Source organism: Anolis carolinensis, chromosome 1, assembly GCF_035594765.1.
Source record: "Anolis carolinensis isolate JA03-04 chromosome 1, rAnoCar3.1.pri, whole genome shotgun sequence".
Lineage (NCBI taxonomy): Eukaryota > Metazoa > Chordata > Lepidosauria > Squamata > Dactyloidae > Anolis > Anolis carolinensis.
This window is the reverse complement of record NC_085841.1, coordinates 143,907,521-143,928,925: the sequence shown is the minus strand read 5'-3', so window position 1 is coordinate 143,928,925 and position 21,405 is coordinate 143,907,521. Positions and strand designations below refer to the sequence as shown.

Sequence of the window (21,405 nt, the reverse complement as noted above, 5' to 3'; positions counted from 1 at the left end):
CCACAAAGTAGAATCCACGACATGCAAGCGTGGAGAGGAGCAAACCACAGACCACATACTACAATGCAGTCTGAGCCCTGTGGCATTCACAATGGAGGACGTTCTTATAGCAACACCAGGGGCACTCCAAATGGCCAAATGACATTTAGTATAATGCCATTTTTTTAAACTTTGTTTTTTTTAAATACATTACAACTGTACCCTCAGTTTGCTTCTGACACAATAAATAATACTGGAAAGTGTCCACTATAAATTGTACTGGGGGAGCCAGAGATTGTAAAAAGGGTGTTCTTTCTAGGAATCCTCAAGTTCTCCAGTGAATCTCGACAGGCAACTCCAATACAGTCACACTGAAGGACCTAGAGATCCCTAGAGAGGGCATTGTTCTCAAATCTGCAAAAGTGAATCCCACAAATGTGGAAGGCCCACTGTAGTTCAGTTATCATTTATTCTTTACTTTTTGCAGCTGTAAATACTAGTAAAGGCACATGAAAAATCCCAAGCTAGTGTTTAGAAACTATGCAACAGTAAAGACTGTATATGTGTGTGTGGAGGGTCTAATCTTTCTTAAGAAAATGCTATGAAATTAACAGGGTCACCATAAATCGACAGGTAGTTTGAAGGCACATACATACAAAATCTAACGCTAAATCTTTTCATTGTTGAAAGCATTGTGTATACAGGTAGTCCCCGATTTACAAACATCTGACTTACAAACAACTCAAAGTAAGAGAAATCTATCCCTCAGAAGGGAAATTCATTCCTGGAAGATTTATCATGGGAAAAAGGTGACCCAACTGAAGCTTTATCACTAGTTCTTGTTTCCACAACACACCACATTTTTGAAAATCCAATTATCACACAAATAGAAAGTGAGGTGAAATCTTCTGAACAGAGCTACAGACAGCAAAACAAACACGACAGGGGTGTTAACCCTTTCCTATGTGATCCAAAGCTAAAAGACAGCTATATATTTGGCTGAGTTACACTTTATAATTTTCCCTTTTCTGACTTATAAACAAATTTAACTTAAGAACAAACCTACAGAACTTATCTTGAGTACTGCCTGTATTGGGAAATGTGCACCTTTCACTTGTTTTGTGTGAAATGAAAATTTAAAACACTCACAAGCCAAGACTCTGCCACACATCTTAGGGTATTATGGACATGGATAAAAAAATTATATGACATCAGTACAAGAGAAACCACACATAAACAGGTTCCCAAAACACAGTAGTAGTGGTCAGGGATTGAAGTCCTTTGCTTTGAAAAGAGATGCTTTGATTCCTGGAAAGAGCAGAAAACTCCATCCTGGGTTGCTGTGTGTTTTCCGGGCTGTAAAGCCATGTTCCAGAAGCATTCTCTCCTGACGTTTCGCCCACATCTATGGCAGGTATCTTCAGAAGTTGTGAGGTATATCCTCAGAGGTTGTGAGGTACAACCTCTGAGGATGCTTGCCATAGATGTGGGCGAAACGCCAGGAGAGAATGCTTCTGGAACATGGCCTTACAGCCCGGAAAACTAACAGCAACCCAGTGATTCAGGCCATAAAAACCTTCGACAACTCCATCCTCCTCCAAGATAAGGGAATCAAGATAAGGATGGAGAGGAAACGTCTTAATAGGTAAAACACACACACATAGTCTGATCTGGAGTTATCCACCTTGTTGTGTGGCCTAGATCTAGGAAGCACATTTTTAAAGATAATATAACCAGCTGGGACCTTCACAAACACATAACACACTGGGTGACCGCTTATGGAAGAAAGGTCTACTCAACAAAGCAGCACTTATTTCCGTGATCGACTGATTACATTTGGGCTATGCGGGGACTAAAGTACAATCCCACATCTGTGGAGTGGCTGTCAGTGGTTTAATTTATCCATATCTTAAATGTCCACTCAGACATTTTCTAAGTCGTCCAGTTAAACTTTATTGTATACTTGGGCCACAAATTCTTCATTTCAAGTGGGTTCCTTATTATGACTGGTTTTGAATGTCTGGTAACCTACCTCCTGCGGATACAGGTGTCATACTGTACTAAACTCCCAGTATCATACTGTGCCTAATAGGCAAAATGATGGAGACAAGTCAGATATTAACTACCCCATATATTCATATATAAGATTAGAAAATTGTAGGCAAAAATACCAGCCCAAAAAACCTGGGTCAACTTATCAATGAGTTAGCGTAAGTACTGTACACAAATAATGGAACCATCCTCTTCTCTTAGTAGAGTGGCAAAAGGTGAAACCTAAAAGAGAACCTAAAAGAAGCAACAACCCCTTCTACTTCCTCCATGGCACTGCTTTTTGCTTTTTGAAGATTTGGGTAGAGAAATTGTGGTGATTAGGGGTGACTGGCCCCTCGGGTCTGTGCTGGCACTTTCCCTTCTCCATGGAATGATTCTCAACTTATCAAAATCCATAATTCTGTTTCCAAAACCTTTCCCCGACTGATACATGTGGGCAACTTATACATGACTATGTATCAGGCATGGGCAAACTTTGGCCCTCCAGGTGTTTGAATTTCAATTCCCACAATTCCTAAAAGCCAACCACTATTAGGAATTGTGGGAGTTAGAGTCCAAAAACACCTGGAGGGCCCAAGTTTGCCCATGCCTGGTATATATGGTAACTATTCATTATACAGAAGAGATTAAATTAACCAAAACAACCAGAACTTTCAAGTTACCAGCAAAAAAAAAAATCAAAGTACGTATTACCAATACTGCATCCACAAAGCTGTCTTTCAAATACAGTAAAACAGTGTTGAATTTGTCTTAATTTCCTTTAATTACTGTATTTCAATATTGATATCAAGCCAATATAGAGTTTATGGTATGATACAGTATTAAGCCTACTGTATTTTGATATTACTATCAAATCAATACAGAGTATACAGCATGATATAGTATGGGATATACAATATTAGGCCTATTGTATTTCAATATTAATATCAAGGCAATACAGACTTCATTTATAAGATGATATAGTATGGCATACATAGCAGGCTTACTGAATTTCAATATTAGTTTCAAGTCAATATACAGTACATAGCATGATATGCAATATATAGTATTAGGCTTACTGTATTTCAATATCAGTGTCAAGTCAATACAGAGTTTCTGGTATGCTATACAATGTTCCCTCACTACTTTGCGGTTCGCTTTTGGCAGATTCGCTGTTTTGTGGTTTTTCAATAAACTCTAAAATAAAATTATAAATCATAAAAAATTACAACTTATAGCCTAAGGAAGGGAGGAAGGAGAAGCTGAAGGGAGAGAAAAGGAGCCCAAGTGGCAACGGGAGGAGGAGGCTATTTATCAACACACAATTGGTTGATAAAGACTTAAAATAGTGTATAACTACTAAAATAATGTATAAATATATAGTGTTCCTACTTCGCGGATTTTCACTTATTGTGGGTGGTCCTGGAACCTAACCCCCGTGATAAGTGAGGGAACACTGTAGTATAAGATGTATAGTATTATTTCAATATTAATATCAAGTCAATACAGAGTTTCTAGTATGATATAGGATGGGATATATGGTTTTATTTCAATATCAATATCAAGTTAATACAGAGTTTATAGTATGATATAGTATAGTAGGCTTACTGTATTTAAATATCAATACAGAATTTCTGGTATGATACAGTATGGGGCATAAGGTTAGGCCTATTTTAATTGTAACTCTCATGCAACCAGAAACTACATTCATCTGGTAACTATCGATTTACCAATTAACGGAGAATCTACTGTACATATAGAGCAAGAGAACACACACAATCAAGTGTTGAGCCAACCTTCAAAACCCCACAACCCAAAAGACATCAATGCTCTAAAACTAGAGGAAGCTAAGCTAGGAGAACATTGCCAGTTTAGGAGAGAGAGGAGTCCCAACAAAGGATTCCCCCAGGCAGGAATCAGCCAGGCTTTGAAGCTGCAAGGCTTTTCAATGCTAATCAAGTTGATTGATTGAAACATTCACACTTGCATCCAACAGACAAGAGTTCTTTCTCCCACCCTGGACCTTCCACAGATTCCCAGTTTCCAACAGACCTCACAACCTCTGAGGATGGCTGCCATAGATGCAGGCGAAATTTCAGGAAAAAATGCTTCTGGAACATGGCCCTACAGTCCGGAAAACTCACATCAACCCAGTGATTCCGGCCATGAATGCCTTCGACCACACCAGGCATTGAAATGGTTAGAGAGTGATGTGCCAAATACAGGTGGATACATGTTGAGGCGCAATTTGGAGGGGGGGATAGAAGGCAGAGGGGATGGGAGGGGAGGAAAGCCCAACCCTTTGTGGAAGAATATTGGTATTCTTATTCCTGTCTGGGGAGAATCTTAAATAAATGCATGCAAGAAACAAAACACAAAAAAGGCGGGCAAAGGCGAAGGAGGGGAAGAGGAAGCTGTGCCAAAGAGGGGCACCTGAGGGCCCTTCCACACAGCCCTATCTCCCAGAATACCAAGGCAGAAAATCCCATCATATCTGAGTGTGGACTCAGATAACCCACTTTAAAGCCGATATTGTGGGATTTTCTGCCCTGATATTTTGGGATATAGGGCTGTGTGGAAGGGAATCCACACTGCCATACATTCCAGTTCAAAGCAGATAATGTGGGATTTTCTGCCTTGATATTCTGGGTGATGTGGCGGTGTGGAAGGGCCCTGGGGAAAGCGGGGGGTTTGCATGGCAAAGGTGCCTGAGAGCTGGGCCCGGGGTCCTCTTTTGTGGGGAGAAGAAAGGGAAGGAGGCTGGGGAAAAGGCGGGCGGGAAAGGGAAGCGTCTTCCTCACTTCCAGGGCAGCCAAAAGGAGTCCTTTCCCCACTTCCAGAGAATGCGCCAAGAAGCACACTCCCACTTTGCCAAGAAGGGGAATCCAGGGACACACTCTGCGCTCTCCCTGGCTCCAAAGGATAAGATAAGAGACAGTGAGGCACCCGCACTGTGCAAGGAGAGAGCCCTGCCGCCTTCTGCCACCACCAGGCCGGGTGAGGCTGGCTTTATCCCGCTCTGATCGCGCTTTTTTTCCCTCCCCCTTTCTCTGTCTCACCTCCTCGATGGCGGCGACGGTGTTCCGGCACTGCGCCATCCGGGTGGTGAAGTTGGAGGCGGTGGGCGCCTTGTAATCCTCGTTGGTCTCGGAGACGAATTCCGACACGGAGATCTGGTCCGGCATGGCGGGGCTGGGAAGAGAGAGACACAGAGAGAGAGAGAGAGAGACAGAGAAAGAGAGGGAGGAGGAAGGAAGGAAAAGAAGGGAGAGTGGGGCGGCTCCAGAGGAGGAGGAGGAGGAGGAGGAGGAAGGGACGGAGGGAGGGAGGGGAAATAATAACCAGAAGGAGAGGCTGGGAAGGGAGTCCTCCGACTCACATCGCTCAGCAACCCAAGCGCAAGAGGGTTAGAAGGATAGTGGTGGTGGTGGTGATAGTGGTGATGGGAGGTACACACACAAGGAAATGCCCTACTTTCGGGAGGAAAAGGGGGAGGAGGTGGATCCAGACACACAGCCCTCCCTTCTCATCCTTATCACCAGGAGGAAAAAGGGAGAGATCGCCGAGCAGACAAACACTACTACTCCGCCTCCTGGAAGGCGCCCAACGAGACCCGCACTCTGCACACACACACACACACACACGCTCTGCAAACACTCCGCCTCCTGCAAGGCGCCCGAAGAGACCCACACTCTGCGCACACACACACACTGCACACACACACGCCCACCCCACGAGGCGGGGAAAGAGGACACACCTCCCTGGGGAAGGGGTGGGAAATGGGAAGGAGAGGGGCTTGCTTCTTGGCTTGGATCAAGGCAAGATGGGGGAGATGCGCCCAAGGCGGGTCCAGAAAGAGGCATGGCAAAGGATATCTCTCTCAGTGTGTTTCTGCGTGTGTATAATTGCACGCTTCTTGTGTGTAGTGTTGCGTGTGGTGCTGTCTGTGGAGGAGCTGGTGCTCCCTCTTGCACACACCTCCATTTTTATTATTATTTTATTATGACACAGCAAACAAGATAGATATGCTGGATTTTGTATCACAAAATCACAAGTCGAACACTTCCCAAGTGTCTAGGACTGTGTGATGTATTTTCGGATGATGCATGCAGATCCCAGTAGGGTGGCCTTTTGTAGTTGGCAGATCGTAATCCTGTCAATGTCTATTGTTTCCAAATGCCGGCTGAAATCTTTTGGCACGGCACCCAGTGTGCCCATCACCACCGGGACCACCTGCACTGGTTTCTGCCAGAGTCTTTGAAGTTCAATCTTGAGGTCCTGAGTTTTTCCTGTTGTTATTATTATTATTATTATTATTTATTCATTTCTATCCCACTTTTTTCCCCCGGGTGAGATTCAAAGCAGCGTACAACATATAAAATTCATACAAATGCATCCGACCACAATATAAAATCAGTTAAAACATCATATCCCTTGAGAAAAAAAATCATATCCCAATATAAAAACCCAATTAACATATCAAACAAAACAATTTTAAAACGTACAGCAAACACCGTTTAAAGATAGCCATTTGTTCTGGCCGAAGAGAAGGTAGGGCCCCTTCCACACAACTTAATAAAATCCCAGATCTTCCGCTTTGAACTAGAATACATGGCAGTGTGGACTGAAATAGTAAAGGTTTCCTCTGACATTAAGTCCAGTCATGTCTGACTCGGGTGTGGTGCTCATCTCCATTTCTAAGCCGAAAAGCTGGCGTTGTCCGTAGACACCTCCAAGGTCATGTGGCCGGCATGACTGCATGGAACGCCGTTACCTTCCCACTGGAGCGGTACCTATTGATCTACTCACATTGGCAGCATGTTTTCGAACTGCTAGGTTGGCAGGAGCTGGAGCTAACAGCGGCCGCGCACGCCGCTCCCGGGGCTTGAACCTGGGACCTTTCGGTCTGCACCTCAGTGTTTTAACGCACTTTGCCACCGGGGCTCCTGTGGACTGAAATAACCCAGCTCAAAGCAGATATTGTGGGATTTTCTGCCTTGGTCTTCTGGGCTATAGGGCTGTGTGGAAGGGCCCAAGGAGAGAGGGAAGGAGGCACCAAGAGGCCCACTGGCTCTTAGAAAGGGACAGCTCTGGAGCCACTCTCAGCCCCTCTCTCTTTTCTCTCTGGTTGATAATAATGCCAAATAATGTAGGTCTGAACTATTTATTTATTTATTTATTTGTGTCACTTCTCTCCCGCCTTTCTCACCTGAAGGGACTCAAGGTGGCTTACAGACGTGGCAAAAATTCAATGCCAATAAAACAACAATTCAATCAAATAAAACATAAAGCAGTTAAAAAAACAATTTAAATTAGGCATTAAAACACATAACACAGTATACAAAACTAAAAAATATGAAATGCATAAATTCATTCGTCCAAAGACCTTGTGCATAATCTTTAATCCAGACCGTGTCGAAGCCATAAGCAGACACCATTGCACTAATCAACCAGAATTTTCTAGAAGACATCACAGCCCTGTTTCACCATTGCCTCACCACAAGCTACTTTCAGTGGGACAATCAATTCTATGAACAGAAAGATGGAGTAGCCATGGGGAGCCCTCTCAGCCCAGTAGTAGCAAATTTCTATATGGAACACTTTGAAAAACAAGCCCTAGAAACAGCACCAAAAAACCCCACTATATGGTTCAGATATGTGGGTGACACCTTCACCATTTGGAACCATGGAGAGGAAGAACTAAACAAGGTCCTGGACCACCTCAACAGCATCCACCCAAACATCCAATTCACCATGTAAAAAGAAAACAAAGGAAAACTGCCATTTCTAGATGTCCTGGTCATTTACAAACCCAATCAAGAATTGGGCCACACAGTCTACAGAAAACCATACACGGATAGATGCCTACATAAAAACTCCAATCATTACCCAAGTAAAAAAAAAAAAAAGCACAATTAAAACCCTGGCGGACCGTGCAAAAAGAACTTGCAAACCTCACCTCCTCCAAGAGGAAATGAACCACCTAAACTGGGCTCTACAGGCCAATGGATACTCCACCACAGACATCAGAAGAGCTGCAAGACCAAGAATAAACCACTAGAGTAAAGACAAAGATCAACCCAGAGGTAAAGTGTCCTTACCATACATTAAGAAAACCACTGACTGCATAGGGAAGCTGATGAAGAAACACAACCTACAAACTATCTACAGACCCACCAAGAAAATCCAACAAATGCTAAGTTCCGCAAAGGACAAGAGGGATCCTCTGACCTCTGCAGGAGTCTCCCGTATAACATGCAGCTGTGGATAAGTCTACATAGGGACCACCAAATGCAGCATTGCCCAGACACAAATCAAGGAACATGAAAGACACTGCAGACTAACTCAACCAGAGAAGTCAGCCATAGCAGAGCACTGGCATGAACCTGTTTTGGCCAGTTATTTTACTTCCTGTTAATTGAGGGTTTACTGTTAATTGAGGGGCAAAAACTGGACATATGGCAAGGGTTTCTTTATTACACCAAGCAACTGGGTTTCCCTCCCCACCATCAAAAAGCCAAGATTGGGGTTGTCAATTTTCTACTCACCCCCACGAAGAACCATAGGGACATGTTCACAGAGCCATTGTTTTCCTTTCCACCAGAACCAGGTCTTTGGTAAAGCTGACAGAACGTGATTGCACATTCGAGACCAGAACATCCCCCCCCCCCCACTTTTCAAGGAAATTGCATTGCATGTTAAGTAACCAGCACCCCTGGGGATTAGTAGATGGCAGATAAATGTAGTTTTTGGTTGCTTGTGGGTTACACAAGTAACACTATTCCCCATACTATACCATAACATAAACTCTAATATTAATATTGAAGTGCAGTAATTAAAAGTGATAATGACAAATGAAGATAAAATTAACTTAATTCACAGCTAATGTGGAGAGGAGCACACCACAGACCACTTACTACAATGCAACCTGAGCCCTGCCACATGCACAATGGAGGACCTTCTCACAGCGACACCAGGGGCACTCCAAGTGACCAGCTTCTGGTCAAAGGAAATCTAGCATAATGCCAAGTTTTTTACTTCATTTGTTACTCTATTTTCACTTCTGACACAATAAATAAATACAGTTTAATACCAGTAAGTATTATTTCTTTGCCATTTGCTTGAGAGTTCTCATTCCCTGAGTTCTGGTTAATTGAGAATCTACTATACATAGAAAAACTAGACGTATGGCAAGGTTTTCTTTACTGCAACACACAGCTGGGATCCATCACGATCAAAAGAACAATGGTGTAGTCACTCTTCGCAAGGAAAATCCATAAGGCACCGTTCCATTGTTTTCCCATCCTCCAGAAACAGGTAAAGCTGATGGAATTTGATTGCTTATGCATAATCAGGACGTGAGCACCCCGAGGAATTGTCAGTACTGCATATATTGTACAACATATTGTGTTTGGGGAAACATGTTCTCTCCCTTGCTTTAGCTAATATGAGGGTTGCAAGCCAGTTTATTGGAAACAGGATTTTTTTTTCGTGTCAGGAGCAACTGGAGTTGCTTCTGGACTGAGAGAATTGGCTGTCTGCAAGGAAGTTGCCCAGGGGACGCCTGGACTCCCATCCTTGTGGGAGGCTTCTCTCATGTCCCCGCATGGAGCTGGAGCTGATAGAGGGAGCTCATCCACGCTCTCCCCGGGTGGGGTTCGAACCTGGCAGCCTTCAGGTCAGCAACCCAACCTTCAAGTCACAAAGCTGTACGGCCATGTTCCAGTTGCAATGACTATACAGTCTGAAAAACTCGCAGCAACCCAGTGATTCTGGCCATGTAAGCCTTTGACAACACAATGATGTGGTTTTTGCTGGAGATCCAGAGATCTAACATCATTCTTACAGAACTCCATCAAGAAGACTCTCCTCCCAGTTACAAAACTGTAGCCAGGTGCTACCTAGGCACATCCCATAATCCTGCCCTAGCCAGAGATGACCATGCAGCAGTATACTCTGGGCAGGATGTGGATATGGTGGTTGCACAAGGAGATTTTGCAACACTCAAATAAGGACATGCATGTACATGTACGTATGGAATGGGGTGCGGGTGAAATGTACATGTTATATACCTTGGGAGCCTTGAAGTTGAAATGGCATTGAGAGCCAGCTAGCATAGTAGTTTTGAGTGCAGGGCTCCAGGTCCAGAGGTCAGGACTCAGCCATGGAAACTACTGGGTGACTTTGGGCAAGTCTCTCTCTCTCAGATGAAGACAAAGGAACCCCCTCTGAACAAACTGTGACGTTGCAAGTGGCGCCATCAAACTGTAAGTTGCAAGATTTGAATTGTATCATGCCTGATTTTGCCTTTACCCTGTAAATGTAGTTGGATTGATTGGTTATTTATAGCTGTCAATCAATGTTGTTTGCACCAGTTATATTGCTTCCTCAGCTCAATTGTTTGGCTCCACCTCTTCCTGGAGTAGGACAGTGTTTCCTTTTTCATTCCACCATCAAGCTTTCTACCAGATGGACATGAGAGAGAGAGACTTGGCTCTAAAAGCCCTTGATTAAGTTACCTCTCAGCACCAATTCTGAGGTTCTTACCCTTGAGGCTTATGCTTCATGTTCAGGGCCAACCTGGATGACGTTGAGGAGTCTCAAGCGTCTTCAAATCAGTTCTTTGGCACCAAAGGAAGACTGCGTCTTCAAACATAGGCCATTTGGACTGAAGCTGAGGATTGTTCCGGCATTCACAGCCATGGAGAAAGAGGGACTTGGAAAAGCTTCTCAGCTGCAGAGCTCCTTGGACTTAAGACAACCAAAGACTGTAATGTATATTTTCCTGTACCCCTTTGAAACTTGGAGCTTACTGCCTTAAAGGGATAACCTTTTGTGAACAATAAAACCAGTTTTGAGTTATCTAAAGTGTTTTGGTCCTTGGGAGTTCCAGTTTCCCTAAAGGAGGGCAAGAAGCAATCCCCTGGGGAAAGATGTCCATGCCTCTTTCGCTAAGAGTTATAGCCCCAGGGGTGGCTACACACAAACTTTGCCACGAAAACCCAGTAACAGGGTCACCTTAAGATTGCCATAAGTCAGAAACTATTTGAGGGCATACAACAACAAAGAAAACTGGAATTTGATCAAAAATGCTAGTTAACACTTCCCTCCTCTCATGCTTTCAGCTGTGGAAAATTTGAAGTAATCGTACATGTGAATGTGAACATGTGGGAAAAGTTTTCTGCAACATGGGTCTGTTCTTCTTCTCTAGTCAGTCCAGGATCTCTGATGTTAGGGGGGTTAACATTCAAAACCAAAGGATCGGCCTTGGGCCAAGTAGTAGCCTACAGCCCATCAAGCTCCTGGCCTGCAACTTGGCAGCCTCTGTCTCTCTTCTGAGGCTGGAGTGTTATTTGTATTCTCCATTGCTCTCAGGCGCACAGGAAGGTGCCTTATACCAGAGCCAGAGCCCATATGGTAGTTGTGCCTTTCTTGCCGTGTCTGCTGCGGATGCCAAATTGGAACAAATGTCTTGCTTGCAGCAGATGAGGGGCTGTTATATAAAAGAAAACAGAACTTGGAAACATTGTAAAAACCAATATGCTAGCATTACCTTTTTAAAAAGTAAATTACTTACTTGTTCCTCACAAATAATCAATAGCATTCCTCATTAGTAATGCACAACTTTTAATTTTTAAAAATCACGCATTACAAACCCACCCCAACATTTCCTAGTGCCCTACCAAATAATGACTTTGAAGTAATAAGTAAATGTGACTTGTACCCCCCCCCCCCCAAAAAAAAAATTGATGTTAGCAATAGTTGTGATATTTTCCTTTTGTGTATTCTGGGTTTCTTAAAAATTCAAAGTCCTGTTTTGGGTCACGAAAGGCAACATGCTGGAAGTCACAATGTGATGCATTCTTTCTAAGCTCAGAAGGAAAAGGATATTCCAAAGATATTTAATTGCAAAGCCTTCAGGGACCTCTTGCACACTTCCTACCAAGTCAAAGGCAGCACCTCACTCAGCATTTGCAACTGGTTGAGCTGGCCTCACCTATTAAGTGGAGGCCCCACATAAATGGGAAAACAAAGCCTCCTCCTTCATCTTGTACAGCCATCAACAGGATGTCCTTCCAGACAGATTGAACTGGGAAAATCCAGTTGCACGGGTTATATTTTGCAACCTGCTGAGGTGTCACGAACTATGGTGGCGCTTTTTTTCTATAAATAAATAGTGAAATACTTTTAGTCCTCCACCCAGCACGGTTCTCTTCTCCACATTCCCAATCTGTCCTGGTGCATTCGCTCTTTCATGCACAGGGCTAAGGGCTCTGCCTCGCTCTTTACTCACCCAAGTATTCTTGCCTTCCTTAATTTTTCATCCAAGTGCTTTATTTTGGTCCATTCACACACACACACTCACACACACACAGAATACACTTTTTTGCTTCTTCTTCCTCCCTTTTCTCCAAACCAAAAAGGCATATGGACGCTTTCACAACTGTAATACAGTTGACCCTGCACATTTGCAGAGGTTGGGGCAAAGAAGTCCTGCAAATGTGGAAGAATCACAATTACTGGCTCTATAGCAGTGAATGTGAAAAAGATCTTGGAGTCCTAGTGGACAACAAGTTAAACATGAGCCAACAAGGTAATGCAGTAGCTAAAAAAGCCAATGGGATTTTGGCCTGCATAAATAGGAGTATAGTGTCTAGGGGCCCTTCCACATGACCCTATATCCTAGGATATCATGGCAGAAAATCCCACAATATCTACTTTGAACTGGGTTATCTGAGTCACACTGCCATACATCCCAGTTTAAAGCAGATAATGTGAGATTTTATTCAACTGTGTGGAAGGGGCCGAGATCCAGGGAAGTCATGCTACCTCTCTATTCTGCCTTGGTCAGACCACACCTGGAATACTGTGTCCAATTCTGGGCACCACAGTTCAAAAGAGATATTGACAAGCTGGAAGGTGTCCAGAGTAGGGCGACAAAAATAATCAAGGGTCTGGAAAACAAGCCCTATGAGGAGCGGCTTAAAGAGCTGGGCATGTTTAGCCTGCAGAAGAGAAGGCTGAGAGGAGACATGACGCGGGCCATGTATAAATATGTGAGGGGAAGTCATAGGGAGGAGGGAGCAAGCTTGTTGTCTGCTGCCCTGGAGACTAGGACGCGGAACAACAGCTTCAAACTACAGGAAAGGAGATTCCACCTGAACATCAGGAAGAACTTCCTAACTATGAGAGCTGTTCAGCAGTGGAACTCTCTGCCCCGGAGTGTGGTGGAGGCTCCTTCTTTGGAGGCTTTTAAACAGAGGCTGGATGGCCATCTGTTGGGGGTGCTATGAATGCGATTTCCTGCTTCTTGGCAGGGGGTTGGACTGGATGGCCCATGAGGTTTCTTCCAACTCTACTATTCTATGATTTCCAGAGTGGGGCAAGGCTTCCTTGTATTGCTAGCAGGCTGTGCTTTCCCCAAATGTTTCAACCCCTTCCCCTCCAAAAATATTTTCTGGCTACAGGTCTAGCTGCAGCCTCTATATCTCTTGCCATCTACTCTTCCCAAAGAACTTGCCAACCAACTCATGAAGCATACACACCAGCTACCTTTGTGGTGTGGTTGGAAAATGCTGTGCTGCTTCTCTCGGCTCTCCTCAAAGCCATGTGGAAAGTGGAGAGTGGGGAAAGAAGCAAAAGCCTTGCCAAGCACCTGCAAAGTATATGCACCAGCTAGTTTTGTGGTAGAATTGGCAAGTTCATGTATATTCATATCCGCGAATGCCAAATCCATGAAAGTGGAAGGCCAACATCCTATGGAATCTCTCCAACTGTAATCTGGTGAAGCACTGGAGCTCTTCTGTTGCGAATCCTAAATGCCACTCTCTCCACTACAAATCCCAGGATTCCTTAGGATGGCACCATGGCAGTTAAAATGGGTTACAGCATCGCACTTGTGGAGTATGAAAAGGGTCTGCCCTACGGTTAGATTGGTTGAGATGACTGCGCCTTGTGACAGGGCTTGAGGTGGCTGAATTGCATCATTCTTGTGAGTGGAAGAACCCTGCTGACACTGCTGGATTCCCTTTCTCCCTGTCTTGCCAACCGTCCACATGCCTCACTTGGCAGCTGCACCATCTTCTCTGGCTGTTTTTATGCCTTCCCTTGCTTTCTCACTTGTTTGTGCAGCTCCCTCTTGGCATCACCCTCCTGCCATCTCCCTACCTCTAGTGCCAATTACTTTTGCTTAGAACTGACAGGATGAGGCCTCTTTTCAGGGCAGGGAGCTGGGAAAGGTGATAGTATTCTGGAGGGGAAGAGTGCAAGACTCAAGGGGTATTTCCTGGGAGGAGTCAAAGAAATACACATGTAATGTCTGTAAGGATGAGCACAGCAACAGAACTTCCTCTGGCTCAAAGTTTCATGATGCTTTCCCTACAGTTAGTTGCCTCTGACCCACATGGACCTGCCTAGAGGCCCTTTGAAGAAGGTAATATGCCAAGAGTGACTAACTGTTGCCTCCAATTTGCTGGCTGGGGAAATCTGCCACCTAATGCAGGATGGTGGAACTGCACCACCTAAAACAATTAAAATTAATGAATCTCTGTTAAAAGCCAAACGACCTTGAGATGAACACTTTTAGGATTCTCTTACTATGTATATCAAGTTTCTCATGTCTGTGTTTTGCCATTGTGGACCTATGACAAAGAAAGTCACAAATATACCCTCTTTTGTAAGTATACTTCAGCAATGTATTTATTAGATTGTAAATATAGATCCACAGTCCAAAAATGTATTTATTAGATTGTAAGTATAGATGCATAGTTTGGCAATATATTTATTGCCAGTGGCACAGTGGGTTAAACCACTGAGCTGCTGAACTTGCTGACCAAAAAGTCGGCAGTTCGAATCCGGGGAACGGGGTGAGCTCCTGCGGTTAGCCCCAGCTTCTGCCAACCTAGCAGTTCAAAAACATGCAAATGTGAGTAGATCAATAGGTACCGCTGCAGCAGGAAGGTAATGGCGCTCCATGCAGTCATGCCAGCCACATAACCTTGGATGTGTTTATGGACAACGCCGGCTCTTCGGCTTAGAAATGGAGATGAGCACCAACCTCCAGAGCCGACATGACTAGACTTAAAGTCAGGGGAAAAGCTTTACCTTTTACCTATCCACAGTCTGGCAATGTCTTTATTAGAACCAGCAAAAATATACTGTATCACATTGTGAACACAAACTTTCTACATCTCTAAGGATCTTTTGTGTTGCCTAGTTGTTGATTTTTTCTTATGTACCAACTCAACTGAATTATATGTACTGTACTAGTATTTTGTGGATCAAGTTTTTTTGGGCTGTCCTTTTTCATCATTAAATTTTGCAACTTTTCATGTTTAAAGACATCAGGAAGGTGCATGTCATTCAGTAATCCCGTCTGCTATTTTCAGTGACTTCCTATGACCAAGTTATCCCCATTTATAAACTGTTAGGCTATACTAAGAACTGATTTCTCAAGAATGCTGCTGGCTCTTTTCTGTGGGAGGGATACTGGCTCACCTCCAGTGACTCACATATTAGTTGGGCACTGTTCTGCCCCAGTATTAGCTATTTATTTGGAAGGAGTAACCAGTGAGAGATCTTGTGGAAGCACGACAGGCACTGTTGTGGCTATGTTAAGGGCGAATAGATTAATCCAATCCTGCAAATTTGATTGAAATATAGGCTGAAGAGTAAGGAATAAGTATTACAGCTTCACTTTTTTCATTGCTTCACAGTAAGGGATTAACTATGTGATGTAAGAAAGCCTAAGGTTGTTTGTGAATGACTGAGTGCTGGGTTTCCCATGAATGTGTAATCTGCTGCAAATGAAATGGAGAGTCCTTTTGCCTTTACTGCATGCCCAGGAAGGGTAGCACTCCACATCAGTCCAAGTGTTACAGCTCATACTCCAAAGCTGTGTAGATTGATCTCAAATATATAATTGAAAGATAGGATCAGTTTCGTAGTGCAATGGGATGAAGTGAGGTAGGATAGCAGAAAGTTATTACTAGGAAAAAGGTCTGATACTTTGAGGCTTCATTTTAGATGCTATTGTTGTTGTTGTTGTTGTTGTTGTTGTTTAAACTTTGCCTTTTCCCCAAGGCTGGGGCTCAAAGTAATCTTACAAGTTCAAATGGTTACAATATTTTGTAGCATGTCTTGAATAGCAAAGCAACATTAAAATAGTATTGAACTATTAAGAAATACTAAAACAATTTTAAACATACACATCAAAATAATTTTGAAGAGTTCATCTGCTGATGGAAGGAACATTCTAGCCTCTTTAGGAGCAGAGTCCCAAAGCAAAATATCTTAGACAGTCTCTGCCTTAACTTGATGCAAGACCAGAGAAGTCAGCGGAGTGTTAAAAAGGAAAGATTTGGGGACCGCTCTGAGTCCCCTCAGGGAGAGAGGGCGGTCTATAAATAAAGTATTTATTTATTATTAATGTTTCATGCAAAATAAAAGGTGCTGTATAAAATAAAAAATAGCCTAATGGTTCACAGCAGTTGATTTCCCTAGATATTTGGGACACTAGTTTCCAGAATCCCTGACCAATAACCATAATGGCAAGAGCTTTGTGAAGCTGAAGTGCAAAACACAGGACATTCCATGTTTCTTCTTGCCACAGATCTCTTATTTCTGTATAACTATTTGACTTCAAACAGAGGAGCATCTGGTTAAAAGCAATGACTAGAGAACTTGGTTGTTCAAAGCTGCTATTTCACAGCAATTCCACAAGCAGTAATAGCAGACATATACCCGTATGAGCAGCCTTGTTACACCTTTCTCCATTCATGCAGTTACACCAATTCACCAATCCATAACCCTAACCCTGCCCTATAGCACTCTGCTGCTCTCTTTTTATTTTCAGGCAAGTTCACAAAGTACTGTCAAGTAAAGAAAAAAACATCTCTAGAGTAGTGAGGGGGGGGGATGGAAGAAGAGGAGAATCCTGCCCCTTGACATCACTTCAGTGCCAGAAATGAAAACAGAAGGAGCCCCATTGCACCAGTTGACAAACATTGTAAAATTAGTAGCTATTGACAGATTTTCCCATCAGTAGTGATAGATAGGCCAGTGTCAAACCTCCACTTTATGGGCAAGGTTCTGGAAAAGGTGGTGACCTCTCAAGTCCAAAGGTTCTTGGAAGACTCCGATTTTCTAGCTCCATCTCAGTCTGGTTTCAGGCCTGGTTACGAGACAGAGATGGCATCGGTCACCTTGGTGAATGATCTATGAAGAGAGCTAGACAGGAGGAACGTGTCCCTGCTAGTTCTCCTGGACCTCTAACAGCTTTCAATACCATCAACCATGGTATCCTTCTGGGCCTTCTCTCCGGGATGGGACTTGGGGACACTGTTCTACAGTGGCTCCGGTTCTTCCTGGAGGGTCAGACCCTGAAGGTGGACCTGGGGAATTTCTGTTCGACTTCCTGGCCATTGGCCTGTGGGGTCCCTCAGGGTTCAATTCTGTCCCCCATGCTGTTCAATATTTATATGAAACCACTGGGAGAGATCATCTGGAGTTGTTGCAGTAGCTCCACTGGTTGCTTCTGGGCTAAATACAAAGTGCTGGTCATTACCTTTAAAGCCCTAAATGGCTTGGATCCAGGCTACTTGACCGATCGCATCTCCTCTTACAAACCAGCCCAAGCACTGCGGTCAGCAAAGGAGGCCTTGCTCTCAGTCCCACCCCCATCTCAAGTACGGCTAGTGGGAACGAGAGAGAGAGAGAGAGAGAGAGAGAGAGAGAGAGAGAGCGAGAGAGAGCCTTCTCCATGGCCGCCTCCCACCTCTGGAACTCCCTTCCCAAAGAAATAAAGCTGTCGCCCTCTCTCCTCTCCATCAAAAAACAACTAAAGACCTATTTCTGCTCATTAGCATATGGAGAGGAGAAGACTTAATTAATGAGAGACCACTTCCAGATCCTGATTGAGAACTTTACTATATCTGGGCTCTGTTAGTCTATGTCAGCCCAATTTACCACCATAGGCTACATAATCCAACCCACACAACTGTTGGCTATTGTGAATTACTGTGAACATTTATTTAGATTTTATGTCCCTATATAATTCTTGTCTGATTCTGGCTGACTATATTGGTTTAATTTATCGATGTTATGTTCAATTCACTGATATTAGGTTTAATTTGATGTTAATTTGCTGTTTTCATATGTGGGGTCTTGTTGGGATTTTATGACAATATCTATCTGTTTTATGAAGGCATTGAATGTATGCCATTGTTTGTTGGAATTCGCCCTGAATCCCTTTGGGAAGATAGAGTGGAATAGAAATAGTATTATTATTATTATTATTGATTAATCGTGGGGAGGCGGCAGACTGGCGATGGGTTGTGCATGGTCTTATGTGGCAGGGACCGTGACAGTCCTGGTTTGATTTTGGTTTGCCTCCTCATATAATAAAGTTCTTATTCAGAACTTGCAAGTTTCAATGAAAGATGGTCTCCTGCAGGACAGAGTCCTGTCAGCCCGCTCAGCTTTAAGTTGCAGACACTTCTCCAAGCTCTGGAGAAGCTCTTACAGATAATAATTAATTACAAAGCTAAGTAATTATTTGTGTTTGAAAGTGTTGCATCTGTTGTAAATACCTTCTAATAGTTTCTGTCCCTGAAGCATATTTCTTAATGGATTTAATTAGCTAAACACTCTCCACCACAATCTGTAACTATCTTTAGCTTTCCTCTTCCAGAGGATGACAACACTGGTGGAGCTGGCTGGGGGGATAAGGTGTGATTGCAAGAGTGTTAGCTAGGCCATCTGTTCCGTCTTGAGGTGTGCCACAGTAAACAGATTACTTGGTAATCTTGTAGATCTCTTTTTCAACATCAGCAGTGATAGAACTTTAAAGGAGAAATCCATTTTAACAGTGGCTTCCAACTGTTAATCAGACAGCTCATTCATCACAGTGGCCGCTTGCTGACGGAATGGATGCTCGTGATAAATTCAGTAAATAAGAAAGATGTTGTCGATATTGCTTTCCCAATTTGCCAGTTTTAATTACCATGTGAGACTACATCTTACTGAAGTAAGACACTTTCCAGTCGATCTGCCCACCTGGCACATCAGATAACCAGTGAGAGACCAAAAAGCTTCTATCCAACAGGTCATGAAGCATTTTATTTCTTTCTGCAGTCAATTGCTTTTAGTCACACGACTGATAATATGTTTTATTTCACATGAGCAACCTGGATTTCCTTGCCCATTGGGGCATTTTCAGAATTATTGTTCTATGACTAATTAAAGGTTCTGCCTACCTATGTCAAAGCTATTTGATCTCAGAGAATGCACCCAGCAGGTGGTTCCCATAAAATCTCATTAGCCTCTTTGATTGCCTTCAGCATTTTGGGGAGAGATAATGTTTTACTCATGCAAATAGGGTTGGCCTGTTTCAAAACTAATTATGGAATAGCATAACATATCGACTAATAAATGTTGAAGTCAGAGGTTAATTTCGCATTCATAGTCTAATTCTGCTGAAGTCATATAAAGCCATTAATTATACTAAATAATATTTTTGTGGTTGGAATTGTGCATTTTAAAATAATTATTTTAGAATGACTCTCCTGCCTGATCATCATATTTCCCCTGCTGGTATATAGCTGTATAGCTTTCTGTATTACATAAACACAAACACATATCTAGAAACTGACTCAATATCAATAGCCCAGATTCCTTTTTTAATAATATTTTATTAGATAATTTTAAATACAGTAAAAAATAAAGAAATATTATACAAACAAAAAGAAAAGAAAAGAGTAGTAGAAAGAAACAAATAATAAAAAAGAACAAAGAGAGGGGAATTTTCATTTGACTTCTGACTTTTCTAACAATGGTTATACAAGGTTGCTGCAAGTTTTCCGCGCTGTATGGTCATGTTCCAGAAACATTCTCTCCTGACATTTCACCCACATCTATGGCAGGCATCCTCAGAGGTTGTGAGGTCTGCTGGAAACCAGGCAAGTGGGGTTTATATATCTGTGGAATAATGTCTAGGGTGGGAGAAAGAACTCTTGTCTGCCTGAGGCAAGTGTGAATGTTGCAACTGACCACCTTGTGGTCGAAACGTCAGGAGAGAATGCTTCTGGAACATGGCCATACACTCCAGAAAACTCATAGCAACCTGGTGATTCTGGCCATGAAAGCCTTCGACAACACAATGGTTATACATTTTGCTATGTATAATAATGTTTCCAACATTAATACAATCTTCACTTTAACCAAATTTATCAATGAGCAAAACCTATACTTAACGTAGTATTATCTTCTTCACTACAAAGAGACAAGAAAATCAAGGGTTTGTAATCTAACGAGGAGGAAAGAAGAAAAAAAATCTCAAATAATAAGTTTTTATTTCTTTGCAAGATGGCAACCTATCAATCTTTCCTTCAATAACTCGTATTATCTTACAAACATGACGCATTGCATCTCCAGTGTAAATATCCACCATATTTATGTATAAAGACCAGTTATAGTCAACGAAGGATAGCAAGAGAGATCTTAGATTTAATCTATGTCTTATGAAACTTTATAGTTTATAGCATTTATCAACCTTCTCCTTAAATATAATGTAATCCAGAAGCACCTTATTCAAACATGTCTTTTTAATAGACAAAATCTTTCAACTTGAGAAATCAAATGACCTGCCTATTGTCTCTAGGCCAAATCAGTCCATTCCTTTTATCACCTATAAGCATTTATTTTTCAGATGGGATTTTCTATAAAATCTCAATCATTGTAAAAATTACCCAAAGCAAATTACCCAAAGCTTACAATGGGCATATCATTTCAAACACACAGGTAAAGGTAAAGGTTTTCCCCTGACATTAAGTCCAGTCGTGTCCGACTCTGGAGGTTGGTGCTCATCTCCATTTTTAAGTTGAAAAGCCGTCGTTGTCCGTAGACACCTCCAAGGTCATATAGCCGGCATGACTACATGAAGTGCCGTTGCCTTCCTATCAGAGCAGTACCTATTCATCTGTTTTCGAAGTGCTAGGTTGGCAGAAGCTGGGGCTAACAGCAAGAGCTCACCCTGAGCCCCAGATTTGAACCGCCGACCTTTTGGTCAGTAAGTTCAGCAGCTCAGCAGTTTAACCCACTGGTCCAAACACATAGTTCATTTTAATTTAAATGTTTTCTTTCCTGTTACCTCATACTCCTTTTTAAAGTGCCATTTGTATTTTACAGTGGAGACACACAGCTAAAACTGCTGCTTCTACACAGCCACATAATCCGGATCAGAATGTAGATTAAAGAAATCCAGTTCTACTCCGGAGAGTTTCCGCACATACCCTGGGAACCATGGAAAAGGTCCTGCAATGTCCACAAAGCTCCCCTCTTGCCAAATCGATCCAAAATAATGTTTTTTTCCTTACCTCGTTTGGATAAATGTATTGA

At 42.8% G+C, this 21,405-nt stretch overlaps 1 protein-coding gene across 5 annotated transcripts in view; it reads right to left on the bottom strand.

The window, feature by feature from the left end:
* asap2 (ArfGAP with SH3 domain, ankyrin repeat and PH domain 2) overlaps nucleotides 1-5,737 on the bottom strand; it is a 148,950-nt gene extending 143,213 nt beyond the window's left edge. For 3 of the 5 annotated variants that reach the window (XM_008117675.3, XM_008117693.3, XM_062983562.1), the window contains exon 1: nucleotides 5,070-5,736. In XM_008117675.3, the coding sequence (XP_008115882.1) occupies nucleotides 5,070-5,195 (126 nt within the window). In that variant the 5' untranslated portion in view covers nucleotides 5,196-5,736. Of the gene's footprint in view, nucleotides 1-5,069 lie in introns of all 5 variants that reach the window. The other 2 variants (XM_062983549.1, XM_016996639.2) reach the window with 1 other exon arrangement.
* Between the last annotated feature and the right edge of the window lie 15,668 nt (nucleotides 5,738-21,405).